Source organism: Ictidomys tridecemlineatus, chromosome 11 (genome assembly GCF_052094955.1).
Source record: "Ictidomys tridecemlineatus isolate mIctTri1 chromosome 11, mIctTri1.hap1, whole genome shotgun sequence".
Lineage (NCBI taxonomy): Eukaryota > Metazoa > Chordata > Mammalia > Rodentia > Sciuridae > Ictidomys > Ictidomys tridecemlineatus.
In genome coordinates, this window is record NC_135487.1 from 51,859,178 (window position 1) to 51,886,370 (window position 27,193).

At 39.8% G+C, this 27,193-nt stretch overlaps 1 protein-coding gene and 1 long non-coding RNA gene across 7 annotated transcripts in view; one reads left to right on the top strand and one right to left on the bottom strand.

Annotated features, from left to right (window-relative positions):
- Pde4b (phosphodiesterase 4B) overlaps positions 1–27,193 on the top strand; it is a 513,928-nt gene that overhangs the window by 437,599 nt on the left and 49,136 nt on the right. Inside the window, exon 8 of one of the 6 annotated variants that reach the window (XM_078026453.1) lies at positions 14,059–14,124. The exons of the other annotated variants lie outside the window; for them this stretch is intronic. Coding sequence (XP_077882579.1) covers positions 14,059–14,063 — 5 coding nt within the window. The 3' untranslated portion in view covers positions 14,064–14,124. Of the gene's footprint in view, positions 1–14,058; positions 14,125–27,193 lie in introns of those variants that run through there. 6 annotated transcript variants of the gene reach the window in all.
- LOC144368083 (uncharacterized) lies at positions 12,551–17,231 on the bottom strand. The gene is made up of 2 exons (XR_013427855.1): positions 16,943–17,231; positions 12,551–16,683 (listed from the first exon to the last, which is right to left on the bottom strand). It is a non-coding gene; the product is annotated as an uncharacterized LOC144368083 (long non-coding RNA).

Consider the following 27,193-nt stretch of genomic DNA (forward strand, 5'->3'; position numbering starts at 1 on the left):
AAAAAGAAGAAAAGAAGAAGGAGGAGGAGAAGGAGGAGAAGAAGGAAGAGGAAGAGGAGAAGGAGGAGGAGGAGGAGGAGTTGGAGAAGGAGGAGGAGGAGTTGGAGGAGGAGGAAGAGAAGGAGGAAGAGGAGGAGGAGTTGGAGGAGGAGGAGGAGGAGTTGGAGGAGGAGGAGGAGGAAACTTTAGGAACCAGAGAAAATAAAACTTGATGAAATCATATTAGCCAATAGATACATAAGAAGCACAGAATCTTAAGCAAGAGGCCATCCAAAACCACATAAATTCTGAGTATGTGATATTCGACCATATACTTGCCTGATAAACTCTGGATCAGATGCTCTTGAAGATTTCTTTCAAGTTCGAAAATCTGTGATTCTTTGATAACTGTTCATGATAGAGGTGCTGCTTTTCTAGCTCAGAGAAGAGAAAGACAGTCTTGGAAAAGGATAACCATGAGGACCTGGAGGATAATCTGTCGTTTCCAGCATCAACTTCTGATTGTTTATTCATAGACTAACCTCCAAAACACAATCTTCTGATAAACTCTACTGATAACCAGCCACGAAATCTAATTAATTTAGGCCCAAATTGAATTTTTGACTCATGTCTTATCAGTCTTTTCAGTTAAGAGATATTTATTAAACTACTTCTGTCAATATTTTTCTCTGACTCTTCTGCTTTGCAAGCAGGTCAGGCATAGATATAAAAGAAGCAATACAGTTCAAGTTTTTCCTTTCTAAAGCAATATTTTATAGATATGTTCTTTATATATTAACTAATTTTGTTAACTCAGGATCATCAGATGAAAGAGAAATAAAACACAGTATAGGAAAAATCAAAGAACAGAGAAAGTAGAAAAGCATTGATTGGAGTAGAAGAGAAAGTGAGGAATAAAATCCAAGGGGATTTTTAGGGAAAATCCCCCCCACACCCCCTTAGAGGAAAGACCACAAAGGTACAGCATAGGGTGTGTTTATGACTCATGCCTTGGCTCTGTACCTGAGACTCATGTGGTGCAAAACAGTGCTGGGTCTGAGACCCTTTTTAAAGGCCCCAAACTTTCTTGGAATTATTTGCAGCTTCATTTTCCTCATTTCTCTATAATGGAAATATTAATTGCTTATCAGAAATAGCCCTGATATTAGAGTTTATCTGTATAGCCACTTGAGACTTAAATTAGATCATGGACTTTGAAATATGAACAATGTTTAAAAAAGTGGGACAGGTTTGTTCTTAGCAGCCTCTTTGTCTCTCAAAGGAACAGATAGATAGTAGGTCCCTAAGGCAACCTGAACAGACCTGTGGAAGGTGCATACTAGGTGAGCGGCTTTCAAACTTTTTTTTTACCATGACTCACAGTAAGATGTGGGTTTTTTACCTCAAGACTTAGTCCCCACATATCCCTGTGTTTTATGCAACAATACTCACTATGCCGGATATTTTCTAATCTGTTCCATCTTATTCATTTGTTTTTAAACAAATGCTGGCCAAGACCTACTAAATAGATTCTATAACTCACTACTGGATATCTAAGTGCATCTACCAATGAAATCCCCCCAAAGAATACACATTATTAAAATACAGCACAGCCGGTTTTTCAAGAACGTCTCTCACTCTTCATCCTTCCTGCTACAGTACTTGCAGTGCCTCCAATATTATGCTGTCTTTCACTTCCCCGCAGACATTCTCTGCTCAGAGAGTCAGTACTTTCCCACTCCACCTCCCCTTTCCTCACCAGGCAACTCCAGCAGGTGAAGACTCAAGGGGTGGGGGATGGTCAAGGTGCCTTCCTTTCAGGATGTTTAGCTATTTATTTGTTTTCAACATACTCCTGAACATTCTGGGTTTATCTTTTTCTCAACCTTATCATGCTATGTTGTGATGATCCATTGATATGCTTTTCCTTCCCGCTAGACTCCTTGAAGGCAAAAGTCATGTCTTCTTTTATATCTGTAAATATTGGTCTAATGCTTTATACTTGCCTGATTAATAAATTTCAGATAAATGAGAATGTCTTATTGATAGTCTCTTGGTATGGAGTGGGCTGTCTTTTTGATAAGCTGTAGTCTGTTCACCACAAACAAGAAACATGCTTTTATGAAGAATGTTCATATGCCTTGCAGAGCTGACCCCACTGGAGTCCTTCCTTGTTGTTGTGGTTGTTGGTGGTGGTGGTACTGCTGCTGCTGCTAATAGGAGGTGGCATAGCAATGTAGTTAAGAACTCAGATTCTGTAGCTTCTTTGAATTGGAACTTAGTCAAGTCACTTAATTGTTTTAAAATCTCAGTTTCCTCATCTGCAAAATAAGAATAAAAATCTTCTCTAGCTATTGTTAGGATTCTGAGGATGTTGTTGAATAATGGCATATAACTCCATGAGGGCAGTTCTTGTCAACTTTGGTTTACTGTCATAGACTTAGAAACAACGATTCTAATTTGTGGAACCAACGGATGTTTTAATTCATGGCAACCCTGATGCGGGTGAACCTCTCAACAACTCGTGTGCAGGATTCCTTGACATATGCTTGATGTGTGTGAGAATCACTTATGTTCTATGTGATCAGAAATTCAGCTCCCACCCTGTGAGACACTGCTCCAGAGCCAACATGCAGTGGGACAGATATATGTAGAAGCATTCGTCTTCCTCAAGAATGTTGCTTTTCAGGCTGGCAAGAATTAAGTCTAGTCATTTCAGGGCTCTTTGGTTCTGTGGAAGTTCTGCAATTCTGTTTCTGAGTATCTACATGTAGGTGCTCCATTCTTTCCTCTTTTTCTGTCTCTGTTCTTATCCTCCATGTCACTATTCACTGAACATTAGATAGACTCACACAGTTTCTGAGTCAAAGAACTGGGATGAATTATGAGATTTCTCAGTGTTCCTGGAGTTGTTTCTCTCCCTTCCCCTGTAAAGATCTCATGTAAGTTCCACAAGAGAGGGATCTCCATTATTGCCTAATGTCCTTTGTTGCTTCCTATTACATGAATGGATATTTGTACTCCAAGATTACATTTTGGGCCTTTCCCATTTTTATTATTTGTTTTGCTTCAAATAACTTGTTGTACCCATAACAAAGGTATCCTTTTGAGCATTTTAAAATTTCATCAGCTTGTAGACATCTCTATGCATCACAATTCCCAAAATTAAACACACAGAGAGAGAGAGAGAGAGAGAGAGACATTTTAAAATGCAGTTCTCAAATTCTTTGGCAAGCCAGGCTGAATTAAAGAATTGCATTGCATCATTTCTATAATATGTTAAATCAATAGTAACATAAAGAGATCCAGAGAATCTTCTCATCTTCCTTTACTTTCTCATACATTTGTCCTAACAGTCCTTTAATTGTAGAAGTCGTTGTAGAAACTTTTAAATAGCAGAAGTAAACAATTCAGATTACTAGTCCACTATGGTGGCTTACCTGACAATTCACAGGGTTGAAAAACATTGGACCACAGGGTTGTCCTATTAGCCACCCTTATTAGAAATAAGATAACTGCTGCCTATTGTGTATTAATGTTGACCAAAAGCTGTTTTTGTGGATAGTTCATTTGTGGATGAACTTAGATACCATTTGGAAGTGTACTTCTTCTCACAAATTCTTTGAGGATATGCTAAGAGAGCACGTATACAAGAGAATAGTAAAACTTAAAGTGCTGGGAATTTAATGCCATTTTAACTTTAACCATAGAGCTAGATACTTTTGTTCTCATGTTGACTTCTGTTCTACAATTTAAGATTACTCCAAAGTCACTGCAGTCACATCATGCTGGATGGCGCTCCTCATTGAAATGTTGAACATAGGAGGAGAAGCCTATTTTGAGGGGAAAGAATACACTTTACTAAGCAAATTAGGACAAAGGGAAGCTTCCCTGACTATCTAGTACATTGCACTTAAGTAGTTCAGTTACAGGGGACAGATAGGGTCACAGTACTTCCCAGGATATAGAGCTATCTGGAGCAAAGAATAGGGCTACCATTTCTGGAACCCTACTGTGTGCTTTTACAATCTGACCTTGAAACTCCAGGAAAGATTATTGCACCCATTTGAGAAATAAGTTAACTGCTGCCTATCAAAAAAAAAAAAAACTTTTTGAAGTTCAATCACCTGTCCACAAAGGCACAGAATTCTTATTGGGGCAGATCTGTATTTGAATCCAAGCATTCAAAATTTGTGCTTTTAAAAGTAACCACACAATCTCAGAAGGTTCCAGTTAAACCTGTTAGGTGGCCAGTCAGGTATGTGTTGCATTTGACAATTTTACATTGGCACTTTACAGATGCTCTCCAACAAATCAAGGGGAAAGTTTCCACATAATGAACTTGAGATACCATCTTTTCAGCCTTCTACTCTGAATGGTTCCGCTGAGGCCTGAGTAGTCTCTTAGGTAGATTTGAAAACATTTAATGAAGTGGGAAGTGTTGTGTTCACACTAGCCATTTCTGTAGTATAGTTTTAAAAAAAATAATAATAAATTTGATTTCTGAATGAAAATATTATAAGAAAAATCAAATATTATAATATGAACTCATAAAAAGGCACAAACGCTAACACCAACCAAATACATACTGGGATCATTCACTCTGTGACACAATCTTGGACGTGCTCAGGGATCAATTGTTCTTGATTTATCTCCCTTAGCCAAATGAGGATATTTTCAGGGATTCTATTTCATTCTCAGAGTCCGTGGGCTCACCAGCAACAAGCAGAGTGAACAACGAAAGCTGATAGTTTATTTGAATAAATCCATTTTCTGTGGATTTTAGTTCTTCTCAAGCCTTCCTGAGAAAAACATTGATCAAAAAACTGAATATTACCCGTTTAGTTCCAGGAACCTGCTCAGCACCTGGAGTGCATTCCCAGGTGTAGCCTAGAGTTCCTGGCTGGCTGGACTCCCTTCTTCTTGTCCACCAGGGAACTGAAAATCACATTGAATGGAAAGGAAAATATGGCCCCATGTCGCTGCTCAGACATCAGTCAATTCAAGTGCACTCTGTTGATGATGGACTGCTGGTTTCTCAGGGTCATGTGTGTGGAGGAGAGAAGTGACCTCCCTGTGCTTGCATAGCTGATAAAATATGGGCTGGAATTCACATCTCCTGACTCCCCAGTCCAGAACACTTTCCACCCCTAGTCACTCACTTATTCATACACTCATCTAACATTTATTGGATGCCCATAGTGTATGAGTAACTGTGACTTCAAAGATGAATTAGGCTTACTCCCTGCACTGGAGGCCTTCACCCTGACTTGTGCTTTTGATTTCCCAGAGGGTCTGTGTTCCATTAGGAACGTGACTCTATGCCAGGGCAGTCTCTCTACCCTGACTGGGTTAGGCAATCCCTACTGGCCATATACGGTCGTATTTTCAGTAACCAAATGTATTTTTTATAAATGACCTGTTCTATGGGTCTTTTAACTTTCTTATTGGGGTTTCTCACCCAAATGTAGCAGTAATGATGAATAATATTTGATGATATCTGAAGATCAACCTAAGGTTAATCAACAAGGATCAACAAAGAGGCTTCATTTTCTCTCTAAAGAGAATAGTATGTGTGTGTTTGTGCATGTGTATGTGTATGTGTGTGTGCATGGGGTATGGACCACAGTATAAGCTACAAGTATACTTTAGGCCTCCTGTGGCTGCAATAGTCACTGTACCACCAATATTAGATGAGCATATTTTTTTCAGTTAGTAAGTTTTAATAATTTAGGGACATTTTTTTTGCCCCATCATTTTAAGAACTCAACTTGGAGCTCCTCTTTAGAGCAACAAGCATTCCTCTGGGGCTTGCTGTGTCCCGGCCCTGGAGGAGGCTTAGCCTATGGCTACTGAGTCAGAGGTGAGGATCCTCAACCCACTTTCACATTCTTCTGTTATTGTTATTCTTTCTCCATTTGACTAGTAATATTATTACTCCATCAGAGAGGAGGAAGCTGAGGTCCAGAAGTTTTAGTGACCTGCCAAGACCTCAATACTAATAAGCAGTAAAGCTGGGGCCAGATCCTTGGTCTTCTATCCAATACAGTAGGGCTTTTTTTTTTTTTTTTACTTCTGTATATACCCATCCACAGTTTTTAAAAACACAGGAGGTACTAGAGAAAGAAATTTTTGCAAGCACATAAATGTGACCACATAATAGAATAATAACAGCAAAGTGAAATGTTAAAGTTCATTTCCAATGCCACCTAAAACTAGGTCATGAATCCATCCCATAGCCTTTCCTACCCATGGGCATGACTGAACTACTTTCCCAAATGACAGGTTTGAAAGTTAAACTCATGTGAGTTGTAAAGACCTTTTTCTTGCAGGGGTTGCTACTGGACTGTTCCTAGGTAATGAATTTGTGATGGAACAGATACAAGTAATATGGTCACTTAGCTTTTATAACTCTAAAGAAAGCTTCTCCGGAAGCTGGGAGCTTATTGCTCATCCAACAGATTGACTTAGTCTGGAAGGTGACTATTAGCCTCCCAAACCACATAACTTTGTACTGTTCAATTATAGGAAGCCTAAGAACAGGGAGAGATCAGGACACAGCTTTGCTGAGGGAAAACTGGCAAAATTGAACTGCTTCCGTATTGCAGTACACTGCCCATATTGGTTGCTGGAGGGTTTGAGAAAGGCCTGAAGCAGAAGAAATCCATTGGATTTGGAGATGGGAGATCATGAAAATGCATAGTTCATCCACAAAGCAGCCTATCATTTCCTAGGCGGATGACATTCATAAGACCCTTTTCTATACCAATTTCCCCCATTTGTCAAATAAGGGGTGGGGGTGGGGAGAGAATGTTACAGAATTCCCATTTTAATAAATTTTGTGAATGGTCATCTTTCTGTTATCTGTTACCATGACATGGGCTGTTGTGTTATGTGGACTGAGGGAATCTAAAAACTAGGCTTTTGGCTTTTGATCACCTATTTGATTAACTGTCAGCAGATGATATTAAAATTAGCTTACATTAGCTGAACAAATCTGGATGGGAAATGGAGAATGGAAACAGGGAGTGTCCTGGGTGGTGGCTAGAATTAAGTGAAAAATAATAATCCCTTGCATTTCAGAGGTTGCAAAGCACTTTCCCACACATTGTCTCACTGGATCTCTACAAAGCCCTTTGAGGATATTCTTAGCACCATTTGACAAATGAGAAATGTGATGTTTTAAAAGTAAAAGGGACTGGCCAGGGTTTGCCAAAAAAAAAAAAAAATGAGGCAATACAAAAAGCAGAATAAAAGCCAAAGGTCTTTTCTTCATTGTGCAACATACCAGAGGGTGATTCTAATCTACTGTAAAGCTTTCTACCCTCAGTCAACAATTGATTGTAGCACACCATCAACAGGTAATCCAGATACTCTTTCAAGGCCTTCACACCTTCTCTTCTTATATCTCCCCCTCTTCCAACCTCATTGACGGTGTGACTTCTTCAACTTCCTCTTCTGGAAAGCACATCCTCCAAGAAGGTTTTGTTAGACATACCCATCCTATGTGTTTCAGTGATAAACACCACTTTCATCCTCACCCCTCTAATTCAATTGCCTGTGTTAAAATGTGACTCCATCCAGGCACTGACTTGTTACTCGTAAGTCAGTCTCAAGTAATTGTTATTTTTTTTTTTTTGCCTTTGTAGGTGCTAGATAAATGTTTCTTAAGAAAATGCTTCACAGTCTACCCTAGCCACAAGACAGTTTCATCTCTACATTGCCTTCAGGGGTAGGAAGGGATTGAAGTCTCTTTCCCTATCCCACCCCCAGTTTTCTGAAGCTATATTTATGGACAAATAAAAGTTGTATATGTTTTGCTGTATAATGTAATGTTTTGTGATACAACGTGAAGTGATTAAGCTGATTAGCACAATCTATCACCTCACATGCATACCATTGTTTTGGGGGTGAGAACATTTAAGATCTCTTCTCTTAGAAATGTTCAAGTATACAACACATTATTATTAATCATATTCACCATGCTGTACAACATACCTGCAGAACTTACTGGATCCTTACCACTTTGTCCAGCCTAAGCTATGTAAGCAGTTACCATCTCCAGACAGGGGCTCTCAGGAAATCAAACTCAAGCCATTTGCCTAAAATGTTAGATCATTCCCAGAAGTCATCTTTGGAGTTGGAGCAGGACTGAAAGTGTGACATAGATGAAGGTTAGTGTTTGTGTAACTAAATGGGGAAAGATAAGAGCAGATATTTTTGGAGTTACTGGAAAACTGAACTATGACACTGGGCCTACTCATGTGTCTGCTGCTATTCTGGAAACCAAATTTCATGCCAAACCTTTAGCTGTCAGATATCCCTTTCAGGAAAAGACATGGACTTGCTTATGTGGTTATTTATAAACATTTTCCTATTTGGGGTCAGTTTGGAAGGTCCCACAATATCCCTGAGATATATTATCTGAACCACATATGGAAGGAATATGATAAATATGACACAGGATAAACAAGACCTAGGACTCTTAAGGCATGTCAATATGGATCTCAGCATTTAACCTTGTACCTGAATAAATAAAATCCTTTCCAGTACTTAGGAATTAATGAATATACAAACATAACATCTTATGAAATGAATCAGTCCACTCTTTCCAGTGAGGCCATCTGCAATGGCGGAATCTTTTAAAGAACATGCAGAGCTTGATAAAGGATGGTCACTACAGGCATTGTGGGGGAACTTCAAGGAAAAGCAGTCATGGGTAATAGGTACACAAATGGCCAAGACTGTGTTCCAGTAAAGCACAATACAAATATAGGAAGTGGACCATGTTTGGTATACCATAGTTCTCCATGCCCAGAACAAATGGTAGCTACCAATTCCCATTTTCTCTATTCTATTTCCTTCTGAAAATCCTTCCTGTGTTCCCCAATTTCCACAAGCTGAAGCCTCTGTGCTGTAGTCTGAAGAGTGCTTTCAGCCTCCCTGATATTTAATGCTCTTTTTCTTTTCTTTGCGTTCTCACATGGTTCTGTGCAGATATCATTCTTCGTATTTTCTGCTTAGTCAAATACAACTCATCCTTTATGGTAGATGTCTTCAGTGGGGTAAAGGGTACATATCAGAATCCCCTGAGAACTCTTTTGACATTAAACATAGTGTTCTTCTCTCGTAATATGTACACATAGGCCAGTGAGGACAGAAAAGCAGGGTCACAAGATTGTTTGAAAAGGTTCCTCAGCTTATTCAAGCAATTCCCACTGTCCCCCAAGACCACACCTTTATTTAAGTTTTTCCTGGGCCAGGCATTGTCCTGGGTACTGGGGATGCAACAGTGAACTTGACAATAAAGGCTCTTGTCTCTGGAAATAGCAGAGATAGACAACAACATGTGCCCAAAGACTAATAAGATAAATGGAATAAGGAGTGCCCGGAGCGGGGGATTGGAAGGATAAGGAGGTGCTACTTTAGATGGAGGTCGGGAAGGCTTGAGGAGGCTGCAACCAGCTAAACCCTGAGTACAGAGATCTAGGAGAACTGTAGGCAGAGGGGACAGCATGCTTTCATCTTTCCCTTTTCTGAAAATGTTATTGAACTTAATAATATTGCAGTAGAAAGACTCTAAAGGTGACAAAAACAGTTCTCTCCTTTAGAGTAGTCAGATAAAATACAGGAATTCCTAGTTCAATTTGAATTTGAGAGGAACAAGAAGTAATTTTTTTAGTATAAAGACTTATTATAGTATGAGAACTAAAAAAAAATGTTGTTTATCTAAAATTTAAATTTAACTGGGGTGCCTTGTTTTTTGTTTGGATTTGTTTGTTTGTTTGTTTGAGCTAAATCTAATAAGCCTACATTTTACTCATAGGAAAAAGTGGCCCATGATAAATCATATCTAATGTCATCCAGCTCCTTTGGAGCTGATCTGGAACAAAATCTGCATCTAAAGCAGACACAATTCAATTTGGTGTTGATATTTCAGAAATCTTACATTTTTTCTAGTGGTCTTTCATTGGATGGCATATCACCTCTAACTTTTTAAAAATCATATTCTAAGTACAAAATTAAGTTCTTAGTTCATATTTAGCTCCCCTCTATTGCAATCTTACAATAATGACTCTTTTCTGTATACAAAAGATGGCACAGCCTCTACCCTCAAGTAAAATAGAAAAAAAATAGCTTATTCAAGTCATTTAAATCTGCTTAGATCATGATAAAGGGCTGCAGCACAGTTACACAATGATCTGAACATCTAAATAGGGAGAAATGGCTTTCAGTCATAGGAATCAAGGAAACCTTCATACAGGAGTTAACATCTGACATGGGCCTTGATTGATGGCAAGAATTTCCTAAGGGATTATAGAGAACATCATCCAGGGAAAATTGCTCAAAGGAGAAAGTAGTTAAAATAACAGGACTTGTCCAATTATGTGGTTGCAGCAGTGAATAACCAAAGGAGAAGACTAGGAGATGTTCAACCAGGGTTGTAAAGAATCCTGAATGACAAATAAAGGAATCTTGATGTGTGAGAGAAATTAGGGGAGTCCACAAAAAGACTCCTGATCTGGCACTTACATAATAAGAGCCAAAAATGGATAAACCCAGTCTGAGGGCAATATAAAACATGGAGACCAGAAAGAAAGCGACTGTAAGGGCCTAATTAAATAAGACTCTAATTGATAGCAACAGAAAAAGAAAGATGAAAATGAATGAAGTAGATATTTTTGAGGTAAAAACCCCTGAGCCTGTCAACTGATAGAATGTAGAAGTTAAGGAAAATTAAAGCATTGATAATAAAGCTGAGATTTAAATTTAGATGACTAGGGAAATAAAAATATGGAAGTTGGTAAAAGGGGTGGATTTTAGGTGGATTGAAGATGCTGACTTTATCTTTAAACACTGGGTTAGAGAATTTCACAGCCATTGAAGTCATCATGATAATGCCTAATCCCTTTGTTCAATGTAAAAATGAAGTCCAATGATAGTAAATGACTTTCTTGTGATTGCTTAATAAGCTAGTAAAATAGCTGATTTGGGAAATATTAATTCCTGGTTCTCCCAAATGGTGTTCCTTTCATAACATGATCCATCTTACAATGAGTTTGTAGCCATAGAATCACGTGGTGACTTACAGTGGTCAGTTGGAAATGTAGATGTGTTGCTTTGGTAACAGATCAGGGCCACTGATTTGGGAGACATCTAAATGAACATAACATTTGAAGGTATGTAAGTAGGTGATATTTCCAAAAACAGACAGAGCTCAGACAAATCTAATGAGGGTGAAGAGGGGAATTATGATTGAACAGTGGGAGGAAAAGCAAGGTTATAAACATTTATAGGAAGTGAAAAAAAGGATTTAAAACAATGTATCTGGAAGGTGGCAGTAAAAGGAGAAAGATGAGATATTGTTGAAGCAAGGTCTAAAAACAAAAACAAAACCAAGACCTTTTAGGTTGTTTCTAGATGGAACATAAATGGGTGTGCAGGTAGCAGCAGCAAAGGCCATGCATGACAAATGAGAATTTGATGGGGCAAATGAGTGAGGGCATCATTGAAATTAGTGAAGCCCTGCACCAAAAATTAAAAAAACAGAGGAGATAAGAAGGAGGAAGAGAGATGAAGAGAAGCAGGAACAAAGAAACCTCTTGAAACATGAAAGGGGAAAGCAGACAGAATTCAAAGTGACTTTTATCTTATCAGTGGGAGTTTGGATCCTAAAAAGTAAGAGGTGAGAAGTAGGGATGGGGATTTTATGAGTGGTGGAAATGTTTTGCCCTCACAACTGTGGGGAAAGAGTAGGGTCAGGATAAAACTTCATTTAGGAGGCCTGCTGGGGTTGGAGTAGTACATTTGGGGTTAGACCTAATCTACCTAGTATTAATGCTTTTTAACTGTGGAAGCAGAGGAGAAAATAAGGACAGTGGGAATTTCCCCCAAAATTCCCAGATAGGATAATGTTCTCTTCTTGTTTTTTTTTTTCTTAATTTTTAAATTACTGCTATAAACATGATGGATTTCATGTAAGGTAAAGAGCCACGCTGACTGAGAAAATGCAGGAGCAAGGAGTTAGGAGATTGAAGTCACATAGAGGGTCACAGGTTTCCCAAAAGTACCTTGACATCCATCCTCCTGTTGGCCTTGGCACATGTTCTGTCATTTAGTTCTCATGATCAGCCACCATAACCTTATGAGGTCACCACGATCACCCCAATTAGACATCCTCAAACTCAGATTGAGTGAACAGTTTACTCAAGGACACACAACTGTAAATGGTAGAATTTCCTCTTCCAACCATGTCTGCTGTTACCTCCAGTTGCCAAAAAGAATATGCAGAGTTGGGCAAATCAGTGATTGAAATAGAAGAGGAATTTCAGCATTAAAATGGAATGCTTTCTATATTGATAAACTCCAATACATTGATAAGCTCCAATACATTGATAAGCTCTAACTGAAGCAGCCATGATAGAAGAAGCAAATTGCCAGTTACAGATATAAGGGAAGGCCCAGGGATTCAGAGAGTTCTTGAGGTTTTTTTTTTTCCCCCAGAAACTTTTTGTTGAAGTATGACATTATATTATTCTGTTTTCTGCTATAACAAAATTCCTGCAGCTGGTTAATGAATGAAGAAAAGAAGTTTATTTTTCTCAGTTTTGGAGGTGGAAAGTCCAAACAAACAGCATTGTAACAGCTCAGGCAAAGGCCCCTCTTCATATATTATATCACAGCAGATGTTATTATGGCGGTAGGGATTACATGACAGTAAGCCAGAGAGACTGGGAGGGGCCACATGTGCTTTTTTGTAACAACTCTCTTGAGAGAACTAACCAGGATCCTCAGAGAACTACATTAATTCTTTCTGAGGGCTGTACTCTTAATGACCTAGTTAGTTCCCACTAAACCCCACCTCTTAAAGATATCAAATTATCTCCCAATATTGCCACACTGAGAACCAAGTTCTCAATGCATGAACTTTTGAAGGACATACTCAACCTGTATTCACAAGTGTAGAAGTCAGCAAACTTTTATAAGATGAGCACACTATTGTAACCAGTACCCAGAGACAAGAGACAGATCATTACCAGCCTCATGTCCTTCCTGGTTACCAAACCCCCAAGGTAACCACTGTCTTGACTTCTAACGTCAGATTGGTTTTAGTTTCTTTGAAACTTTAAGTAAATTGAATCATACTTTTTTCATGAGGTTTTTTTTTTTTGTGTGTGTGTGTGTGTGTGTGTATTTTTTTTTTTTTTTTTGGTCTTGCAAGAGTCATCCCTCCCTGTTGTTGCATGGAGCAGTTGTTCTGATTGAACTTAACCATGAACTTAATTTTGCAAATAATCACCACCTTCTCTAATGAAGGAGAATGAGGCAGATAAGCAAGAACTTATGTACCTTTCTTTTCTATGTGCTTTCTCTGGGTTAAAAGTGGGAGGAGACCTGACAGATACATTTCTAATACATATGGAGATTTATTAAAATTGCATTTACCATAATAGAAACTTTCCAAAGAAGTTCTGCATAATTTACTCTACAGCACTACATACAGCCGTATAATAAGAAATGTAGGTGCAAAATTGAATATAGTTTACATAGACATAGTCAACTCAGTAAAGGGTTCAATGTACTGACGTTGAAGGAAGAAAACTATCATTATACAAGGGTTTGGAACTTTAGGATGCACCAAACTATTCTCAGTTGTTTGGGAATGATGTCTACGTAGTCCCGGAAGAAGATTTAAGGAAACACCAGCTGCTGTTCAGTAATATCTGTCCGGGAAGGCCCTCTGTTAACCACTCTGCAATACAAATATAAATAACTGGATACACTTTAAGACACAAGACATAATGTTCTGAAAAACCATGTCCCCAAGTGGTCAGAAATTTAAGCAAGTACGTGATTAGTGTAGCAAATGGATTTTAAAACCTCCAAGTTACTCAATCTCCCTTAAGTCTCCGTTTCTTCTATAAAATAAAGATAATGCTGCATCCAGTTCTCTGAGTTGCTGTGAGAATCAGATGATGTGGCTTGAGAAAGCACCTTGCAGATCGTGAGGTAAGAATATGGTATTACTCTTAACTGGCTGTATGTTCTTTCTGTTTCTCATTGTGTGTCATCGTAAAGGGTGAAAACCCAGATGGAAAGAACCACAGACTGCAGCAAAGTTTAGCAAGGTGAGGAAGAACAATGCTTTGGACCATCCGACAGGATGAGAATACTGGCTCTACCACTTAGCAATGGTTTTGACTTCAGATGAGTTATTTAATTTCCTGAAACATAAACTTATTTCTATAAAGGAGGTAATAACACTTCTTAGATTCGCCAAGGGGAACAGGTAATTGTAAGTAAAGCACTCCTCCTGGCACAGCACCTGGTATATAGAATTATTCTAATAAATAGTGTCAGTTACCATAATACTATAATGTTAATAATAATAATAATAGTATCATAGCTTCAAGCAGCCATTTAATGTTGCTGATGTGTTAATGTTTATTAACTTCCTGGGGTACCTGACAGGTTCTCTGTTTGGCTGTAATATTATGTACGGGAACCCTTCCAGATTAATGACAGAGGTCAGGCCCTGGACCCTAGCAGTCCACACTCTGTGGTGGCTGGGCACTTTCAGGGTTCAGGTGCCAGAGTGTGCTCAGGTGAGAGGGCTTCTGATGAGATGAGCTACTGTCCTCTCTCCACAGCACCCTCCCAAATACACCTTCTTCCTTCCTATATTTCCTCTACAAGTCTTAGAATAAAGGAACAGTAGCACTGAGAGACCTCTAGACGTCATCTAGCCTAACACCCACATTTCACAGCTGAAGAGTCAGAGCTCTGGCAGGCTGAGGGGCTTGTCTAAGGTGAACTGGGATTAGTACCCACTTCTCCCAACTCCCAGGTCAGAGTCTTTCTTCTCCAACAAATCACCCTCAGGAAGGGGCCCATCCTCTCAGTGCAAATATAGGATTGCCCCTCCTCAAGAGCTGAGTTTGAATGGTATTCCTCTTAGAGTCCCCTAGACAATGTTTGCCTACAATAGCCACTCAGGAAAAAAAAAATGTGTGGTGTGAAAGTTCTAGGATACTCTCTTCTTATATTCAATTTTTAGAGCAGAGACCAACTTCAAAGAGCACCTTTAAATAACTGGCTCATTTCTTCATGCTGCAGTATTGGCAAATGCCTTGCATTCTAGGGAGAACTTCCTTTTTGTTGTTGTTTTCTTTTATTTAATGGGCCTAGGAATTGAATCCAGGAGCACCTTATCACTGAGCTATACTCCGTATCCCAAGTCATTTTTATTTTTTGAGATAGGGTCTCACCAAGTTGCTGAGGATCTCATTAAATTTCTCCAAATGGCCTGGAAGTTGCCATCCTCCTCCTGCTTTCACTTCCAGAATTCCTGGGATTACAGGTGTGTCAGGGCCGTGGCTGGGAAACTGAATTGCCATGGACAGTCAATCCATCTTCCCCTTACTATCTCCTTGCCCTGCCCAGATGTACGGCTATACACTAATGCTTTTGTTGAGCTACTACAGTATGGTGGCTAAGAGAATGAGATCTGAGCCAAGAGAGAATGAGGATACTGGCTGATAATAGGTATAAAAGGGCTCTAAACATTTCCTTCTCTGTAAAGTGGGGAACACAAGACCTCCTCATATGGTGTGAATAGTGTGAAGTTTCTCAGCACAGAACTTAGCATATAGTGAGTACTCAAATATCTTAATAGTAGGATGTGTCACAATTGGCACATTGATTTGTCTGTCTCCCCTGTTCAACTTTTATATCCTACAAGTTTAGAACCTCACATTGGTTGGGTTTGTGTCCACTAGAATGGTGTTGTCTGGTTCCCAGTAGGTACTCCATGTTTCAAAGGAGATGGAGAGAAGGAAGGAAAGAAGGGTGGAACAGTTGTGGGATACAGCTGAGCTCCATCCTAAGAAACTGTAGGTCTGGGTTCAAGCCCAAGTTTTTCCAGTTACTGACTGTAGAATTTTAGCCAGTGACTCAATGTCTGCAAAACGCATTCTCTTTGTTAGCCAAATGGTTCTGCTATTACTTGCTTTACAGCACTGTTTTAAGGATAATTTGAGATTATGTATGAGAGAGTGTTTTGTAAACTGACATAAACTTTAGAAATTTGCAAGGATCATCACTGTGAGAAGATCTGCCCTCGTTGTCTCTTTTGTCTTACCTAATAATTAATTAGTCACTGCTATGACTGCTCATGCATACAGAAGATCCCTTGGCTATGTGCTGTGAGGTCTTTGCTTTCAAGATGTTTGCAGTGTGGATGGGAGGTCACAGCCCACAGCCTCCGCCTACAGCCATGGCAGGTAGCTTGAGAGAACTTCTGGGCAGGGGCCTTTGACCTCAGTCGACTTCTTCAGTGGGTGCCCAGCAGCAGCAGTCTCTGAAGTGACCCTGTAACAGCATGCGTATGCCAAGCCTGTTCAAGCCTGTCTGCTGGCCCCTTTGTCAAATGTCATCAGTATCATATTCTCATTTCCCTCATAACACACATTTTAAAGCAGAAAACTGTATTCCCCATGACGTAAATGGTACAGTGGCACAGCAGGAGGGCAGAGGGTGGCCTAATGCCAGCGGAATAGAAAGTCAGGGCTGATTTCTGACAACCCACTTCCCCACTCTGAGTAGCGCACACAGAGACAGTTCTGAGACTTTCATCTTTACCCTCATGCCCAGAGGTTCTCCTTCCTTAGATATAAATCTGCAAGCCTGTAGGTCTAAGAAGCCCTAGAGAAACACAAATAAAGAGAATGTCATTTCAATGCCTCTTATACTACATCAGGGACCCATAAAGCCTTTTCAGTTGTAAAAACAGCTCCTTACTCTAAACACTCCCTGAAAGTATTGCCTCATTTCCCAGCATCCCCATCCAGATGCCTTTAGCCTATTTTTTGCATCTAAATGAGGTATTTCAGTGGATGTCCAACCTGCTTTCTTAACTCTGGGGTCTTGGGTTGCTCCAGAATATTTAGAAGGTTTAACTCACCTGGGTGGTGTATTAGCTTTCTATTGCTGCAGTAACAAATTGCACAAACATAGTGGCTTGTAACCGCATAAATCAAGGTGTTGGCAAGGCAGCATTCCTTTCTGGAGACTTGAAGGGGAAAATCCACATTCTTGCCTTTTCTGGCTCTGAGAAGGTATGCATGATCCAGGGCTCCTGGCCCCCTTCCATCTTCAAAGCCAGCAAGTCAGATCTTCACATCCCATCCCCGTGACTGACTTCTCTGGTTCCTTATTCCACATGTAAAGATCTGTTGATTACCCTGGGCCCGCTGGTCTAATCCCAAATAATCTCCTTGTTTATTTTAAGGTTAGCCCAGTAATGACCTTAAGTGTATCTGCTACCTTAATTCGCCTTTGCCATATAGCAAAGCATGTTCAAGTTTGCGGGGATGAGAAGGTCAGCATCTTTGAAAGGCCATTATTCTGTATACAGAAAGTGGTTTCAGGATCTCAAAGGCTGTACAGCAGAATTGGCAAACTATGGCCCATATGCTAGCCACCTGTCTATGCAAATAAAGTTTCACTAGAATGCAGCCACACACATTTGCTTATGTGCTGTCTGTAGTTTTATCATACTAAAACGGCAGAGTACGCTATTTGCAACAGAAACCATATAACCCGTAAGACTAAAATATTACTATCTGGCCCTTTAGAAAACAGTACTAACTTCTCTGTGATACTCCATATACACTTATCTGGTTGTGATTGTAACACCTTGGAACATCACTCAGGCACCTTGGGGGTGTCTTCTTTATTTTTTTTCTTCAACCTCCACACCCACCCCCAATTTAAGTTCTATCAGTATCCTGACTGACTCTCCAATTGTTCCTTCTTGATCTCCAGTTACCATGAAACTATTCAACCCTTGCAACAATTCCAAGCACCGTAGAATGTCAAATCCCTTTACTTTGACAAATGCTGTGCCTCCTGCCTGGAATACATTCATCTTTCCTCTCTACCTCTTGGCAGGCAAGCTTCTATTCATCCTTTAAAGCCCTGCCAAAGCATAACTTCCTCTAAGAATTCTTCCCAAAACACCCCCACCCAAGGACCAGTAATTAGTACTATTCTTGAACAGTCTTTCTGGAATGTAAGTGTCCCAATGGCCGTCACTGTTACTTTTACCCTTTTTGGTATCCCCCTGCTGATTTTTTCTGCTCCTTGGAGAAAGGCTGTATTTTCTTGCAGATGTCAGTTCCCTTCTCCCAGCCTAAGTCTTAACACCTAGCTCCAACTAAGGATCTGGGTAAAATATGGTCAGTCTCTAAGGGCCCTAATAGCTTCAGTGGTCTTTTCCATCTGGGAGGATTTTCCAGTACCTTACAGACGCTGAGGAGAGAAATCTCCTGCCTTAGCTTGTGCCCTGAAGAGCTGGAAATCACCCAAGACCTCATCACTCATAGCTTTGCTTTTATAGTGGGACAGCTGGGGAGTGATGACACGTAGGACAGGGAGTAGGAGAGCAAGGACTGGCTGAGATCACCTGGTTTAGGCGGGTGGGCGCGTGGTCTTATAGGTATTTGTTATTGTCAATTCTCCAGGAACTGGTTAGAAGGCAGCTCCCGGGGCCTTTTGGAGGGAGCAATATGCTCCTTTGCAGCAACCCATGCCTGAGTCTCTGTCCACTGGCTAAAGACCCACAGGGGAATCAGGCCAAACTCAGTGCAGTACAAATGAACCCCCACTAGCTCAGGTCCCTTATATCTATCAGTGGTTCTGCTCTTGTGGCTAGAAACCTTGGTGACAACTTTGAACACCTTCCCTTCCCTACTCCTCTCTATCCCATCTTTAATGATTACATGTTTTTCCTTCCAAATATTGCTTAGAACTTACCTTTTCTCTCCCATTCTATTGTCACCACCTGTTCTAGCCTGTATTGTTTTCAGTAAGGACCCCTGCAGTAGGGTCATCCCAGCATTCCTAACCCTAGCTACTTCCCAAGGAGAACCATCCTACAGACTCCCATCAGCCTGACTGTCCCACATTCCCTCTTTCCTCATGACTCTCCCCTGTTCTGGAACTTTCTATTCCTGCTTTAAATCTAGACTCCTCTGCTCCCTGCATAATCTGGCCCTTTCTGTTTTTCTTCAACACTCTTTTATTTAGTCAGATGGCCTCCTCTCTGTTTTTCCTTTCATTGTGGTCCCCTGTCCTTCCTCCTCCGATTACCTTTACCTGGCTTCTTATTAATTTAACTCAGTGTACTTCTACAAATATTTAGGAAGGGCCTGCTCTGTTCAAAGCACAAGTACACCTCTGCTGCTGCCGGTCATTCTGTGATAATCCACCCTGCAATCTACAGTTTGCCTTTATTGTTTCCATTCATTCAGACACATCATTCTGCATCTGCTCATTCTTGCACCCCACACTGACCAGACACCTCTTGAGGACTGTCTTAATCAGTTTTTCATTGCTATGAGCAAGAGACCTGACAAGAACAATTTAGAGGAGGAAAAGTTTTGACTCATGGTTTCAGAGGTTCAGTCCATGGTCAGGTGACCATAGGTTTTTGGCCCCAGGTAAGGCAGAAGACATGGCAAGAGGGTGTGGGACAGGAAAAGAGAAACCAGGACGTGGTAATCAGGAAGCAGAGAGAGGTCTACTCATCAGGCACAAAATATAAACCCCAAAGGCACACCCCCAGTGACCTACTTCCTTCTGCCACACCCTACCTGAATAGTTACCACCCAGTTAATCCATATCAGTGAACTCTCATAATCTAATTATTTCACCCCTGAACATTCTTGCACTGTTTTTACACATGAACTTTTGCGGGGGGACACCTCCTATCTAAACCATAATAAGGACAGTGTTTCTTTGGAATTTTGGCTCTTTCTGTCCCCAATTGTGGCTATTAAGTCCAGCCACCCAGACCACCTTTCCTGACCCATTTGCCATTTCCTTTTCACCTCTTCTGTCCTGTGAATAAATTGATGATAATAAATCTCCCTCACCGCGTTGTTTGAAGCTTAGAGATATTTTGCTCAGACTGGACGTCTGATGATGGTTGTGATGGTGAATGCTGTCCTTCTTGTCCATTCATCCATAGTGCTTCAGTCTTTGGTGCATCTGCAGTTAGAGAAAGTAACAGAGGGGATTTTATCACTAGGAGACATCCACATTATTATTCCTGCCCCTAAGTTTGAGCTGGAAAATTCCACACTTAGCCACATAAATTACGTTAGATTAAGGCATTTCATTTCCCCTCCTCAGGAGGCAAGCATTTACTAAGTTCCTGCTGTTTACCAGGTACTGTGCAGGGCTGCCATTAGCAACTTCAGTGGCCTTTCTTATAGATGAGCCGTGCCCTCTTCCTCAGCTCAGACCAACCCTCCCACCTAGATGGAAGTAAAGTATGGAAACTGTGCAATTCAAAAGTTTTTGCTGAGGGTTGGGCTCCGAGCCTTCACCTCCCTCGTAAATCTCACTTTCTCTCCACCCTGCTGGGCTCATTCCTGAGACTGAGCTGCCAGGTGCCAGCTGGGGCTTTCTGTCTGCTAGTTGGCTAGACGATTCAGTTTCAGAACACTAATTTCTAATCCAAACTACAACTATTTGAAATTCATTCAAAGTGTAACCATAATTCATTCATTCAATAAATTCAATCAGTGAATAAATCCAATTCAATCAAGGTTTGCTAAATTAAAGCAATCACTCAGCAAGACTGACTGAATCTCTAAATGTCTGTTCTATATTTCTGCAATAAGATTTGTAGTATAACCTATTTCTTAAAGACCTAGCATTCCCGTGTTTACTACTGTGTCAAATAACTCAAATTTTCCTACTCCAGGGGAACCTTTTCAACCAGATAACATGACCTCGTGTGATAAATGCCAGAGGAATCACCAGAACAAAAAATAAATAAATAGCAATAACAACCACATTAGCTAGTAAGAAAACAAGTTTAGAACCAATTCCTCTAGGAGTTTATTATCTAGATTATATTATTTTTAAGATTGTTCTGAATCCGTGTCCAGCTGCTATATGCATGAAGCTGGCAAAGAGTCCAGGATATCAGAAGTGACATGTCAAACATCCACAGTGCTTGTGAGTATGCGTGTGTCAAGGGGTGGGGGGGAGATTGATTTAAACCAATATTTTCTACCTTGCTTGCACATTTACATTGGCAGCATTTCACTGGTAAATATTGGTTTGAACCAAACACTGAAATCTTTAATCACATTTAAACAGACCCTGCATTATTCTCCAGCAGACAGTGCAGAGGAAAGGAAGAAACAGGAGGAAAGCGAGCACAACTGATAGCTATGATCTTTCAAGAGTAAAAAAAGGGAAAAATCAGAATTAAGTAAAATTCTTCCAAGGGAGAAATGCCAAGAAAACCTCTGCTGAAATACAAAATTTTGTTTTTCTAAAGTCTGGAGCGGTGTTCAGTTAAGTGACGTCGTTTACGAACCAAGGGAAATTAGGGCAGGGACGGAAGTACTGCTAAATTAGGAGAAACTGGCCAAAGGAAAGCAGAGCTGTGACATACACAGGGTTGGCTTCTTTCTCTGATTCTCAAACAATTCTTGTTTGCTACTGTGTAGAGTTGGGTTGCCATGAAACCCCAGCCTAATTTTATATTTCGTTGGAAGTTCTGAATCTCTTGTATAAAGCAACTGTCTGTCTACCCACAGAGGCTGCAAGAAAAGCACACTGTTAACCCTCCCCAACACGCACACACTTAAAACCCACACCTGAAAGTCGCTTGGCTTTGTTGATTCTGAGTCTTCATTCACATCCAGTGGTTCTTATTGAATCACCCACAACCCGTAAATCACCTCAAGAGACTGTAAGTCTCCTGCTAATGTGTTCCTTCCTGGAACCCACCATGACTGTACTTCTGAAAGTCCTACCTTTCACACCTTAGACAGGCTGCAAGTGCTGAGAAGTTTGCTAAAAGAGTTGGGTTTGGGGGTTTGGTTTGGTTTTTGTTTTTGTTTTGTTGTGGTGGTTGTTTGGGAGAGACCGTTTTCTCTCTGGATTCTATGATGATCTCTGCTTAATTAGACCACTGCCTACCACATTTTAGGGCAGATGGTGAGATTTGAGAGCAGCAGGGATTTTGTTGAAGGTGAATGGTCAGCCCTATTGAAGACTGCCTGAAAGAAATATTCTAATTTTCTTTGTTTAAAAAAAAAAATTCATCAGCTCCTAGACCAGAATGAAGACATGGGACTTCTAGAAAAAGAGTTTGAAAATCATAGACTCAAATAGGATGGTTATCACATCAGGCTGGGGATGGAGATCTCCTGCAGCAATTCTAAAAAGAACACTTCCCAGAAGCCACCCTGGGGAGACTGCTCCACACACCTGGGGTTTAACCTGGGAATCGCCCCCAGGAGCTTCAGATGCAGCACTTTTACAGACTGGAGTAGTGATAAGTATCAACTTTGGATTCAGGCTGGATTAGAAATTGAGTTTTAGCATGTACTTAGTGGTGTAACTTTGGGCAGATTGTGTAACCTCTCTGAGACTCAACTACTTACTGAGGTTATTGCAGAGATTAAATGAGATAATATACAAAGTCTCTCAAGCATTGCCTCATTTACAGTAGGTAAAAAATAAAGTTGTACCAATCCAAACATTTCTTTGGGACTTAGCCAAAAGAGAAAGCCAAACTAAAGCAATCTTAATAGTACTGAAGGCAGACCTCCTAAATCTGAATTCAGGCTCCACCAAGTATGTGACCCTGGGAAAGATACTGAATTTCTTTGTTTCTCATCTATAAAATAATATTATCTATTATATGGAAACAAATATTCAAGTCATTAAATTATGATAAAGATTAATAGTTAATGGATGTGAAGTGCTTAGAAATACTGACTAGTACTCAATAAATATTAGCTATGATTCTTGTTGCTATTATCACCTCTTTTAAAGTAAGCATTTATGTGGAATGAATGCAGGCCATGGAGTAGTCAAGTCCCAGCTGTAGTCTCACAATTGGGAATAACATGACCCAATAAAATAAACAATAAAAATACAGCACCAGCCCCATAGACCATTTCAAATTTTCTAGTAAGCACATAAAAAAGCACAACTATTTTAACAATGTATTTTACTTAATTTATTTTATCTAAAATCATGAAGTAACATCTATTGAGCTATTTTACAGCATTTTTATACTGTAAAATTTTATATTTTTGTGAAATGTTATGTTATATTTCAATGCATCTCACATCAGACTAGTGACATTTGAAATGCTCAATAGGTACATGTGGTTAGTAGCAACATTGGACAATGTGGGAATTCCAGTTTCTAAAGTAAGTCCCTTCACCTTGATGAGCACTCAATGACTCATTTGTAAAAACAGAAATACATTTAATGGCTTTGCTTGTAGAAAAAAAATGAAATTTCTTTGTTAATTGGAAAAGACTGCAAGCAACAGGCTTTCTGCTCTTTGTAACACTTGCACTATCAAATGCAATGCTTTTCTCAGAGGGTGACCCACCCCAAGCCCCATGTGATCTGAGATATCACCTAAGATAGTACTGGGTAGATAGTGCTTTCCTATAGGCAGATGAAAGAGATTAAGCAGCTAATGCTTCAGGAAATTGGAGAGCTTCTCCTCTCTTCCTCCCTACCCTCCACATTTACACCTAACAGCAAACATGTTTGCTTCTACTTCTCACCTTTTTGAGATACCTTTGACAATTTTCCTTCTAAAATAAAGTTAAAATTGAGATATAAATAAACCTTTGCATTCCCTCTGATAGAACCTTAATTTGAAACTTCATTGTTCTTAAACTCCTAACTTTTCCCACAAATACTACTGTTTGATATTAATAATTTACCACATGCTTATTCTCTACCACATTTTAGACTCTTGTAGCTTACTGCCATCAAATTAATAATTCATCTTCTTATAGGCTATGTTGCATATAGGAAGGGCACTGAATCTAGAATCAGCAAAACTGGATTAAAGGCTCTTTATTCTGCATTTACTGGTTATAGGAGTTGGCATGAGATGCTTAAACTCTCTGAGTTTCTTTTTTTTCCTTTATAACATAGAGACAATAATAGTGTTCTCACAGGCTATGATGAGGATTAAAAGAAATGACACATACGAAAATGATCTATATCTGCAAAACATTAGATAAATATAAAATGGTATTAAGAGATTTATAAAGCACTCTGTGCATGTCATTCTCCTGTTGAGCAGTTTTAGATGACTCCCCAGTGCCTGCCAAGTCAAGTCAGATTCCCTAGTTTAGCATAAAAAGTTCTTCAAGTCCTGGCTGTGACCACGTTACTTTTACTAGTTAATCCCACTCTACTCAAACCAAATATTCTAACCAAATAGGACTGGCATATCTGTCCTCCTCAAACAGGACTGAATGGTATGACATATTTCTAACTTCATTTTTCTTACTTCAAGTTTTCCATCTCTTGAAATTCCACTCATTCTTCATCAGCCTCCAAATCTCTCCTGATTTCCCTTTCCCCATGTTCTGAAGTTCTAGCTCTGCTGCCTGTGAACTTTGCTTTTATCTTCTTTCTTATGACAACTGAAAAATCCACTTGGAATTCTAGTAACATGTGGCGCAGAGAAACCTGCACAAAATTTCCTGAATTGGGCTATTTAGGGAAAGTTAAATGACAAAATCTGCAAATGATTATGCAACAGTCCCATAGAGGCAAAATTTTCCCCATTTAAAAACTATTCACCCTAGAAATCCAGTCAAGATTGCAGAGAAATATAGAGCTCGTTAATTGTGGTAGCATTGAATAAATCAGCAAAAAAGAAGGTGTTTTGTTTGGGTACTGGCAAAAAGGATAAGAAACAAGAATTATGATAGCATGTCTTTAATCCCATTCAGTAGTAGTTTCCTTTCCTTTTGGGAATGGGAATCCCATCTTTTAATATGTTAGGCAAGTCAATAGGACAAGCAATATTTTTGAGCCACAACTAGGTAGGAGCAGCATGAAGGACAAGCCTGATCTTGGGAAGGTTAGCAGATAATAGGGGAGATAAACAGAAACAGTTACAAAATATGATCAGTCGAAAATAACAGATTCCAGCCAGGCGTCGTGGCACATGCCTGTAATCCCAGCAGCTGAGGAGGCTGAGGCAGGAGAATCACAGTTCAAAGCCATCCTCAGCAAAAGTGAGGTGCTAAGCAACTCAGTGAGACCCTGTCTCTATATAAAATACAAAATAGGGCTGGAGATGTGGCTCAGTCATTGGGTGCCCCTGAGTTCAAACTCCAGTGCACCCACCAAAACCAGAAAGAAAATAGCAGATTTCAGGTGATATTGTGAGAGCTTAGAGGAAGGGAGTTTAATTCAACCTCAGAACATTTAGGAAATGGTATAGAAAAGATACTCTAGGCTGAGTCTTAAAAGGTAAGTAAGAGTTAGCCAGGTTAAAAAAAAAAAAAAAAAGCCCAGGAGAAGCACTTTGGGCAGATGGAAATGATTGAACAGAAACAGCTCTCATGCTGCAGTCACAGAGCTGAGTCTATCGGGCTTGAGAAAGGAGCCCTCTAAACCATCCAACTGACTCCTCTCGGATTTTACACCTACCAAGTATCCTTATGATTATAATTTGGTCTCCCATGTAGAAAAGCATGAGATAACCAGGAGACATGGAAAGCTCTTTGTAGATGATTGTTCTTTCTCAATGTAAATGCATTGGCCTCTGATTTCTTTGAATTCTTATGAGTTGGGCTAGTTTGAGCTGAGTGAACTCAAAATGCACTGATAGAAATCTCATTTCTAGACCTGAATAGCTGCAGCCACTGTGAATTTTGGTCAGTAGTCAAGCACCACCACCCTTGAAGTCAATGGTTGTGAGTCACAAATGTCTCAAGGGCATGCACGGCCATCTCCACTGCTACTACCTGTTTCTACGCATCTCCATCTTCTGTACAGGCTACTGGAATTTAAAAAGCAGTCGATTTTAATTCGTTCCTGTTGCTAGAACAAAATATCTGAGCCTGGGTAATTTATAAAGAACAGAAGTTTATTTCTCAGAGTTCTGGAGACTGGAAGTATATAATATCAAGGTGCCAGCAGGTTCTGTGTCTGAGGAGAGTTGCTCTCTTAGCTTCCTGATGGCACCTTGCTGCTTCAACCTCTGGAGGAGACAAAGGATGCATCCTCATACAGAGGAATAGACAAAAGGCCTGGCAAGGTCCCTCAGTCCTTGAATAAGGTTGTTTTTCCCATTCATGAGGAATCTACCCTCATGATCTACTGAAGGCCTCACTTTTTAATGCTGTCACATGTAAATAGATACTATTATTATTATTCTCATTAAATGGGCTAAATAGCATAAGTAACTTTCCCAAGGTTAAGGTTCAATAAGTAACAGCAAGTGACAGTACTAGAATATGAACCTAAGCAATCTAACTCTAGAGACCAAGCTTTTAACCCCTACTCTATAATCTTCATAAATCTTCCCTATATATGCCTAATTTGTTATAAAAGTGATTGGACAGCAACTTTCCTCCATTTCTGATCACTTCCATGTGCCATTGGTCATTAATACTAGTCCAGGTAGATTATTAAGTTCCTTGAGCATTGGTGGTGAAAGTCCCTTTCACATTGGTGGTTCTGTTTTAACTGGATGAGCACAGAGTCTCATAAGTAAGTCAATGCCAAAGTCGGTCTTTTTGGAGAGCAGGTTCTGTTAAGGTAGACACTAAAAGAATGGGAGGAGGAGCAAAAGAGAGTGCATCATGAGGCAGCCACATCAAAGATATCATTTTGCTTTGTCTAAGACCACCTCAGTGACATAAAGAACCTTGGCCTATTTGTAATAGGCCCCATGGCTTAGCAAAAAAAAAAAAAAAAATCACAGAATTTAGATCATACAATTTTATTTCAATTATCTCTCTCCTTCTTTCCTTCCCTCTCCCTTCCTTCTTCCTTCTTCTCCCCTAACCCCCTTTTATTTCTCTCCTCTAATAAGTTTGAGCAAGTGGTTAAACATGTCCAAGCCCCACTTTTCTCATGTGCATAATGGAAAATGCATGTCATCATAATAATAATTTCTATCTCCAGGGGTTTCTTTTTCAAGGAAAAATGAGATATGCAAGTGAAAGTGTCTGGCACACTATCAAGTTATATATACAAAAGCTGGTTGTGATTGGAGATTTTTAAGCTTGCTGTCTTAGAGGAGTTTGCTAAAGAGAACAGCATCAAAATGACCTACTTTTCCCTGTGATTTCCCTTGAGGGCTGTGGACCTCTTCTTCAGTGAATCCACCCAGAGTGAAATCCCT